The 9,916-nt window shown below is 37.1% G+C and overlaps 2 protein-coding genes across 2 annotated transcripts in view; both read right to left on the bottom strand.

The window, feature by feature from the left end:
- LOC105449542 (transmembrane channel-like protein 3) overlaps window positions 1-5,475 on the bottom strand; it is an 8,261-nt gene extending 2,786 nt beyond the window's left edge. The window contains exons 1-10 of the mRNA XM_011688798.1: window positions 5,444-5,475; window positions 3,777-3,951; window positions 3,370-3,619; window positions 2,522-2,759; window positions 2,248-2,436; window positions 1,909-2,144; window positions 1,401-1,592; window positions 925-1,167; window positions 751-820; window positions 415-608 (exon numbers count right to left, since the gene is read on the bottom strand). Coding sequence (XP_011687100.1) covers window positions 415-608; window positions 751-820; window positions 925-1,167; window positions 1,401-1,592; window positions 1,909-2,144; window positions 2,248-2,436; window positions 2,522-2,759; window positions 3,370-3,619; window positions 3,777-3,951; window positions 5,444-5,455 — 1,799 coding nt within the window. The 5' untranslated portion in view covers window positions 5,456-5,475. The remainder of the gene's footprint in view (window positions 1-414; window positions 609-750; window positions 821-924; window positions 1,168-1,400; window positions 1,593-1,908; window positions 2,145-2,247; window positions 2,437-2,521; window positions 2,760-3,369; window positions 3,620-3,776; window positions 3,952-5,443) is intronic.
- Window positions 5,476-6,305: 830 nt separating this feature from the next.
- LOC105449541 (transmembrane channel-like protein 3) overlaps window positions 6,306-9,916 on the bottom strand; it is an 8,729-nt gene continuing 5,118 nt past the window's right edge. Inside the window, exons 9-16 of the mRNA XM_011688797.1 lie at window positions 9,480-9,786; window positions 9,006-9,260; window positions 8,829-8,914; window positions 8,452-8,747; window positions 8,069-8,248; window positions 7,862-7,982; window positions 7,369-7,714; window positions 6,306-7,231 (exon numbers count right to left, since the gene is read on the bottom strand). Coding sequence (XP_011687099.1) covers window positions 7,221-7,231; window positions 7,369-7,714; window positions 7,862-7,982; window positions 8,069-8,248; window positions 8,452-8,747; window positions 8,829-8,914; window positions 9,006-9,260; window positions 9,480-9,786 — 1,602 coding nt within the window. The 3' untranslated portion in view covers window positions 6,306-7,220. The remainder of the gene's footprint in view (window positions 7,232-7,368; window positions 7,715-7,861; window positions 7,983-8,068; window positions 8,249-8,451; window positions 8,748-8,828; window positions 8,915-9,005; window positions 9,261-9,479; window positions 9,787-9,916) is intronic.

Genomic DNA, 9,916 nt, shown 5'->3' with positions numbered 1-9,916 from the left:
TGGGTATCTTTTTCCTCATAATAAAAAGATTCGTTGCCACTATTCGTATCCACAGTTTCGTAATCCAAATAATCTTTATAATCCAGGAAAGGATTTAGCGTCTCATGTCTGAGAGATGGTAGCGCTGAATGAAAACAATTGTGCCGATTAAATTTTCATCAGAAGATCGTGAAACCGTATTTTATCAATGAGTGAGAGAATAAAATATATTCGTGAAACATATTTGCTATTTCTTGAGTCCCATAATTCCTCTTGCTCCGAAAGTAAGTTCTTATTTTACGTATCGTCATTTATAATCGCTTTAAAATTTGACAAAAGAAAAAGATAAATTATTAAGACAATTGTTTTTTATTATATAATTAATTACTTAAGTATTTCTTAAAGTTTAACAATAAATTGAAATAGCACGTATGCCGGTCGGAAGTATTTCGATTTAAATAGATCATACTTGACGATATTTCCTTCTTATTATCAGCATAAGAATGCGAGTCATTGCTTATTAAAATAAGACTCAAAGATGCCAACGTCGCAATCCGTCTCGTACGCGTCTGCAGCTCGTCGCCACATGGTATCAATTTATATTCACATGTCGGCTTGAGATCATGTTTCTGTTAAGAAAATACATATACTGTGAAAGCAACGTGGTCTAAGAGTGTAAAATATTGACATGAAATTGTGAATAATAGTGCGTATCGTATAATTTTCATTACGCTATTCTAATTTACGTATATATGATAATAAATTACGTACCATGAAGCTTATCTTACGGAATAGTGCGAATATTAGCGAGTAGAGATTCAGCAGGTTTAAGATCATTATCCTGAAGCAAGAGAACAGCCAAATGTATACCGCTTATACTCGATTACTCACTTTGAACGGTGATGTATAGGTATATTCTGTCGCGATTAATAAACAGCTTATTACCGCGCCAGTTGTATTCGGAGCTGTTTCCTGGGGTGGTAGCTCTCGAGCAAGCCGAGGATCTCGAAGAGTATCGGAAAGAGGTACGAGATCAAAGACATCACAATCGTGATCTCGTTCTGCCGCCACCAACTTTGCGACTCCGTTTTGCTTCGTTCAACCACCTGGATCACGGCAAATGCCGACAGTGCGAGTAACGACAGCACCGCCACGTTCACAAATATCCTCATCGCGATGATTCTCCAACTGTGAAACACGATCAAATGTATTATGTACACTCTATGAAATGCATAGAACTCCGTTTCTGGTCACAGTCTAAAGAAATTAGTGAGATAAAATCTCTGTATTAAGATTGATTAAAAATTTTTGATTAGAACAGACAGTACATATTTTTAAAGCAATATATAGAAAATCGAAAGAAGGACAGCTTGTCTCTGCACATCATCCATTCAATGTTAAAATATAAATATGAAGCTCACTTTCTCTCGTCCTTTTGCTTCTCCGCTTCTTCCAGTAACGCCTCTTTGAAACCCAGCATGATGCTGGCTGTGCGATTATGTGCAGTTTCCGGATTACCGATCATAAAGTCCCATCCCGTGAAGAGTTTCCATGAAAAAATGTATTCGTCCTCCTTTTCGATCAATTTACTCAAACGTGAATTTTCCGCCATTCTGAAACGGAGTACTTACGCTCACGTGCTTGCTTTTTTTACATACCACGTGGAAATAATTTTAGAAGTAACGGGAATTAATTTAATAATATATAATTCCGTTTAGTATGGAATATCGCAGCACATCTTCCTTCAAGAAATTGAACGTATACAGTGTGTTCTTCAGACACTACAGACGTATCAATTTCTTACCAACTTTATCTAAAGCTCTCGAAGAAATGGGATTATCAATTGAAAAAATGCAATTGTTAATTCACAAAATTCGCGAGAGAAGCTGTGCTGCGAGATTTAACGACACGAAGAGATCCAGCCGGTACTTGCGCAGAATTGCGACGAAGCTGTACGTGTACACGACCAGATTGGTGACAAAGTACGCCAGAGGTAATTTGTAATTGCTGTTCGAGGCCTTATTGGTATACCACCCGTAAAAAAACGGGGAGTATTTTAGCACGCCCTCGAATTCCCACAAAGTTAACAGGTCCTTCGACTTGACTTTCTCTTCATCCAGCATGGCCTTCCTCTCGCCGGCGAGTTTCGCGTCTGCAATCAATACCTGGCGAAGAGTTAAAAGAAGTTAAGTATTTTGTTAATACAGCGAGCCTGATAAACTGTCTGGAAAGCAAAAATTTCATTTTCGCTGACTAGAATTATCTTACTTCAGGTATTACAACGAATGCCGTAAGGGTTGCCGCGATGACGAGATTGATCCAGAAAAGCCAACGCAGAAAAATGAAGTAGGACGCGACGGCGGAACCGAAATGGGATTCTATTTCCATGATACGGACCTCCCAAGGTATTAGCCACGTTTGCAAATTGATCAACTCGCGTCGGAAATACTGCCACTTCTAAACAAATGAGAGACAGTAGTTGTTGCGATCGATATATTACTTAAAAATTTTAATTAAATATTTACAACAGCACAATCGCTACCTTAGTCATGAAAAGTGAGACGCGTGCTATGACGTCTTTGGTGCTGTGACTTTGAGCAAGTCTTTCCTGCAGAACACCTTCGTGGCGTCTGATGTAAGCTTTAGCTTGCCGTACGAGTTTGATCTTACGCCGAAGAGGCCAAGGCTGCTGCTTTGTACCGCTCAGAACCTCCTTGTGCAGATTGAGATTCTCGAAGATTTGCTCCTGATTACTGCTCTCTTCCATCGAAATTATCGTGCTGTTGATTTTATTATAATCCAAGACGTCAATTACAACAGCTAATTTAAGTTGTGTTGATCATTGTAGCAAGCGGACGATCGAAATAGAATTCCGATAAGATATCGGAAAAAAGTATTATAGTAAAGTAATTTAAAAAAAAGATGATCTTTAATATCACTCATTTAGATTCTTTCATAAAGGAGCAGCTTCGATAAAAGCAGCTTCTTTATCATTAATAACATAGTTTCTTTTTCATATATACGCTTCTAAAATGTATAAACTTCAAAATTACATTAAAAAAATATTTCAGGTGGCAACGTGGAAAGTTATATACATGTATAAATGACAAATAAGGCCTGTAATATTTTTCATGCTTTATTTTAGTGCGAAATGTTGCTCTTTCTTGCTACAATGATGTTAGCAATGTGAAGAGAATGTGAAGAGTTTCTTAAATAAAGAACCAGAGCGCGAATAAACTCCATATAATCTGCGAGATCTAAATACTGCTTTATTTTAATTATATAATTAAATTGCTTCCAGTTCGCAATTTCGACAATAAAGTAAGGCAGATCTCGCAAAAATAATGGACTTGAGTCCACTCTAACTCTTTGAAAGTGGCGCATACTAACTCGCCGGAGCTCGTGGTGTAGACCGAGGATCGACGGCGCGCGACGCCGTCGACGTTGTCGGCGCCGAATGGGGACGACGAACGTCGCTTCCGCCGACTCTGCCGCCGTGCCGAATTTCGTTGTTGCATAATCGCGCAAACTGACGCCGAGTAATCGTCCTCGCTGTCGTTCTCCTCGCCATCCGCGATTGACTTGTCCATTGTCACCGGGTTCCGTGAGATTCCGCTCGGACTCGCTTGCTTGGCTGTCGCTTCTCGGATGATGGAAAATTGCCCGAAATTAGCCAATTAAAAGACTCAAAATGTTTGACAGAGTTTCACCATCCGCAGCCTGTCACTCGAAGGCTATCGATGTGTGGCTCTCGACGTCTCTTCTCAACGTTAAGAAAAAAAATTATCTTCACTAACCGGCGATCGAGATGCGCTGCTCGTTGCTGTGAAATCTCGTATCCGTGCGTTCGCCTCGCGACCTTTGATCTTCTTCAATGAGATCTTCGTCCGGCTGGCATTCGACAATACCAAACGTAACCGACTGTCGACTGGCCGACCGTTGCGACTGCGACGGGGATGACGACGGACCCACCTACGAACGGCGAAAGATACCAATTACTGTCTTCGAACGGCGATCATAGATCTCCCTGAGTCACGCGAGTAATGAAGAGCTCAGTGACCCAGAGAGATCGCTGAAACTCATTTACGTAAAAATCACTTCGAAAATCATTCCGTGATTTGCGTGCGAAATCGGGAACTTTCCTCATTAATTACAGGGATGACAGAGATAGGGTACCGATTAAATAAACTGCTCAGTTGTCGAGATATATTTAATCTGATTTTTAATAATCTTGTTTAAAAATTAATATGACACCTTTTTCAAACCACGAATTTTTCTGTAATTTAAATTTTACAAGTCAAGTTTTTTCATACTTGGAACATGGAGAAATTGTTGAAATATTATCAAACCTTAATTTCAAATTATATTTCTATGTGATTTAGATCTCCCCTTTCCTTTTCTCGGTTTTTTTTTGACACGACAGGATTTGAATCCTTTCGTTCACGTGTCTGCAGGTAATCCTTAATTCGAGGTCACACGCGACGCGACACACCCCGAGACATCCTACATTGATCAACGATGATCAACGTGTCTGCGATAGTCGTACGTACCATTGTTGGCCTGATGACCTAAGAAACCGCGATTCTCTCTATATAAATCTATATAATAAAATATATCTCTAATTATTTAAGATATTTTTATTTTATATTATTTAGGACTGAATATATATCTTGATTAAGAGACATTCGGTATTAATGATATACAGCTTTGAAGAATAGTTTTACATTTCACATGAATCAGCAGAATCCTATATATATGTTATTTCTCAGTTTTAGGCAATTGCTTATGTCGGAGGAAATATTCGCTGTTTGCAAAAGTGACAAGAACCGAAAAAGTGTCAGGTCATGTTAATCGTCGTACATTTTTCGTTCTTTGTACGGCTCCACCCTTCGCAGGTAATCACTTTCCTCGAGGGGAATGATTACTATCGTGTATACCGTGCTACACGCGATGCCACGAAAATCATTCCTATGCTGCGCATCGTCCGGTGTAATTTTCGTTAATGCTCGCAAGCTTCGTAATCGATCGATTGTAAATTAGTCTCTGCTCTAATTTATGAAATTGTTCAAAAACGATAAAAAAGCGAGAGAGAGAGAGAGAGAGAGAGAGAGAGAGAAAATAATAGGCGACAAACGAGAGATAAAAAATAAAAGCAGATTGTCAAGGAAGAAACTACTTTATTTTCATTCAATTTATTTCCGAACGATAACATCTTTATGCAATGATTATGCTCTTGATTATAAAAAAATATTTTCAATTTTTCTATAATTCTATCATTGTTATTTGTATTTCCGTCTTTCTCTTTTAGATTTAGAAAAATTTAATAACAGACATTAAAGACAAGTCTCTTGGCACAGTTCTAATAAAATCAAAGAAAAAATACACAGTTGCAAATGTATGTCCAGTTCTGAGATAGAAATAACTGAGAGGAACAAAAAGCACAAATAAGATTCTTAGTAAATACCTGCATAGCCATTGTCTGAGGTGTGGCTCTAAACTCAGAAGAGCGTGACGTTTTGTCTAGTCTTAGAATACCAGGAATTCTCGCCTGGTCCATCGACCGTGTTGAGTCATCTTGCATACTGTACGTCACAGATGACAATTTTTTCAATAGTAATTATATATTTTTATACGAAAGATATTAACGGTACTTATTTTCTACACTCATAAAACGAAGACACGCGTTGATTAATGTAAAAACGTAATTTTAGATCATATAAAATATAGAAAGACCGAAAATCAATTGACGGGAGAAGCGTTTGATTGGTATATTATATCAATGTGTGCAACGCACGATAATTTACGCGCGATTATTACGAGAGGAAGAGCCCGACACTCGACTTTTTAAATATTCTTTGAAGATGATCCGTCACTTGTAACGATCTGCCGGCGTACTGTCTGTTAGAACTTGAACAACCATCGGTACATTCGCAATAACGAACGTTGTCGTGCCATTAACGTATGCATGCTAAACACGCATTACCTTTCCTTTTTTTATCGCATTAGCAAACGTTTTGTCCGCTCACATGTAAATTATTTTTCTCAGGAAGTATTAGATGGTATCACGAATGTAATTAATATTAGTGCTAAGCCAAGGGCAAGACCGGCGATGAAAAAGGTAATTATAAATCAAATTAAAAATCCCTTTAATAGAATATTACTGTGTATTCGTGTTGCGAGCCTTTCTGTGCGGGGTACTAAATTAATTCAAAGCACGAGCAATGATGGCGAAATATGCAATAGTGCAATGCACGTGCAGGATGAGGAGATAGGAAGTACATAATTGTCTCTGTGATGACGCTTATCTTTATTTTTACATTACTTAAAAATATACTGAAAATAAACCCTCTTAAGACGATTGGTACTTTTTACACAAGTTTGTCCGCTAAACAGTGACCTTTTTTATATACGGGAGTACACTGTAAACGTCGCGAATACGAATAAATATACGAATAATTGTACGAATTACGTAATTGTACGTATTACAATCCGTCTCTTCGGACGCGAGTCGTGCGTGAGGTGTAAAATCCACAAATTCGCCGGAACATGACTACTGTTCCGATCTTTTACGACTTGTAACACAACGGACGTTACTTGTAAGATGCAAACAAATATACATACAATCTGTTGAAATCGTGATTCTCACGTTCGTCATAGGAATATCACTACACAACGATGATTCATTGACTCTGCATTGAGTGATCGAGAGCTCCAGTAAATCTTTGCAAAAGGTATATTTTCAAAATTCTTATTTCTGACTATGATCGTTTACATCGATAGATTTAGTAATGAGTGAATTTTATATTTCAAGAAATCTACAATTGTAACAGTGAGCGCAATATGGATAGAAAACGCGCGCTTCCATGTCTAAAGGTTATGAGACATTAATACTAAATCTATCAATTTACAATATTTTAAGGAGAATTCTAAAGGGACAAGATACTTTTAATGCGTGTTTTTTCACAGACTAGTATAAAATTGATATTGAGATCCCCGCTCAGATCCATGCGAAATTAAATGGATCATGAAAATACTAGTTATATATTATTTTCTCATTTTTAAAATAATTTCTTATTTATTACATTTGATTCGTTACGTTATTTCTTGATCGTCTTCGGGCAAGTCATCCAATTCCATATTTCCGTGAACGTCGAATACTTTTTCTTCGTCGTTTACTTGGATTTCCGGTACGATAGCACTTTGTCCGCTTGACGGTGAGTCCCAAGAACATCCGACGACGTTTATCGGCCTACTGATGAAAAAATGAAACTGCGTAATTTAGCAACATAATATTTGATATTTTTATTTCAAACGAATATGTCTACTTATAGAAAAACTTGCTGAAATCGAAATTTTAAGAATTTCCTCAATTAATTGTTATTATCGTACCTTCTGTTGGAAGAAGTTTAATATCGTTTAATATCAAATCGTCCAGTTCTTCAGCTCGTTGCTCGTTGTCATAATTAGACAATACCTGATTTTGATGCGAGTCTTCTTCGGTGTCGTTCGTTAGTCGTTCTTCGACAATTGCATATAGCTCTGTATTCATGTTCCCAATTCCAATCTGTATGTTATCTTTTTGAACTATTTCCAAATTTCGAGATAGTCTGGCCTGTCGCAACGCCGGCAGAATTTTTTTCCATCTCGACAACGAAGTCTCGGACATGATATGTCTCTTCTCCGCTATTTTGAACAATTTTCGACGTTCTTCAGTACGCTCGTGTCGTAGCTGCATCTGGAACAACGCGCTCATTTAAACATAAAATCAATAATAATATAATAATAATAATAAATATTAAACATAAATAAGTATGAAATATAAACATTATTCATAACTTGGTGAAGCTATATATCCCATACTTCTTTATATGTATGTCATTACCTTTAGATCGTTATTCGCTTCTCGTAAAGATCTAGCGAGAGATGCCATGTAATAAATAATCAACATCATGAAAACAATCAATGGTATCACTATACCAGGCGATGCGACGTAATCGAGACATCTAAATAGAGATAAAAAATTTTCGATAGATTATATTTGGAACTGCCTTTACATAAGGCAGTCAAACGCTACTAAAAAGAGACGTACTGTTGAATCTCCTCCGGAAGCGGATTTATCAAGCTTTGCGTCGCTAAATTATAAATCTTTGGACAACCAGAAAATGGGCCGCAGAACCAAGAAGGCTCGACCCAGACTATAGCGTAACCAACTGGCAGCACGCACAAAAATAGCATAAATAGTAACAGCGCGAAGTAGAAATTGTTAGACCTGTAATACATCAAGAGTGATTCAGGCGAATAATTGTGAATAAATATAGAGAACTATATAAAAACTGAAGAATGGATTCACAAATTCTGTGCACGGTGTTTAACTATTTGTAAACGTGCACTTTTTAATTATTTAACTTGTTCATCACAAACTCGAAAAATAAGACATAGTTTTTACAAATAAGGTATTTAAATTTTAATAACCTGGAGACTCTGAAGACCACCTCGTGGGGTATGTTGCACGTGAGAACTGCCCAAGAACGTAAATACATCAGAACGCCAAGCTTGAAGAGATTCAGTGCCGTTAAACCGGGACTGAAAAACATTCCCATCCAAACCATGCCTTGGTTGATAACTAAATGGAGAATATTTTCTGCTATCTTGAAGTCACCGTATTGCGGAAATTGCTTCTCGAGATCCCAACACCAACAGTTATTCATAAAGCGCACGAAAACGGCGCGGAAGAAATCCATGATGAGGATAGCTAATATGGTGAATATCTAATAAACAGCCGTACTTAAAAAAACAGTACATAATAATTTTTAATGATCCGACTTTTTAAAATTCGTTTTGTATCCTACCAAATCCATGACAGTGAGCTTGGTGAGTTCTTGCCCGAACATAGTTTCCCAACATGATTGAAGCAACTTTCTGTGATCTACCATACCTGAAAACGTAACTTAATATATCCATTGCCAAAAAACTGGAAGAACAACAAGAATACAATAAAATAAGATATTTGATGAAAACGTGTTTACTTAAATTCTTTGGCGGTGTAGCAGTGCAATTACTCTTTTCATAGCATCTGGCCTCACAATTGTCTTTTGAGAGAGGAATTACACGTTTTGATTGTAAAGTAGAGCTACTTTCTGAGATATACGTTGTAATTGGTGTGGTCTCGGCTATTATAGATGTGACATTGAATTTCCTAACAGATGACGTCTCGCTGTCTGAAGACGACGGAGTAATTATTGCTCCTTCGGTCAAATTAAAATCGTTGGTTTCCGATGAATCTGGCGGCATATAATATATTAATTATTGTCTATTCGTTATTGCGATTATTAATTTATTATTTAAGAAAGTTTAAAATAATTTCAAAATGTGTCCATTTCCGATATTTAAGAAAATTATTCTTTTAAGCGATTTTACAAATCAAATAATATAATATAGCTATCGCAATAAATATGAGTAATTAATTGGGCGTGTAAAGACACACAGGAAGTACAATGTACCTTCCATTGTGTCTGACTCGATCGTTGTTGACGTCGTGGTTTCGCTTTCGAACAAAGTAGAACTTGTATAGTAATGTTCGGCAATTGTCGAATCAGTCAGAAAATTGTCAATTGCTGTCGAGTTTGTGTCATAAAGTATTTCGTTATCAACCGCACTCTGGGTATCTTTTTCCTCATAATAAAAAGATTCGTTGCCACTATTCGTATCCACAGTTTCGTAATCCAAATAATCTTTATAATCCAGGAAAGGATTTAGCGTCTCATGTCTGAGAGATGGTAGCGCTGAATGAAAACAATTGTGCCGATTAAATTTTCATCAGAAGATCGTGAAACCGTATTTTATCAATGAGTGAGAGAATAAAATATATTCGTGAAACATATTTGCTATTTCTTGAATCCCATAATTCCTCTTGCTCCGAAAGTAAGTTCTTATTTTA

The sequence above is a fragment of the Wasmannia auropunctata genome, unplaced genomic scaffold (genome assembly GCF_000956235.1).
Source record: "Wasmannia auropunctata unplaced genomic scaffold, wasmannia.A_1.0 LD336076.1, whole genome shotgun sequence".
In the NCBI taxonomy this organism is placed as follows: Eukaryota; Metazoa; Arthropoda; class Insecta; order Hymenoptera; family Formicidae; genus Wasmannia; species Wasmannia auropunctata.
This window is presented reverse-complemented; position numbering and strand designations above follow the sequence as displayed.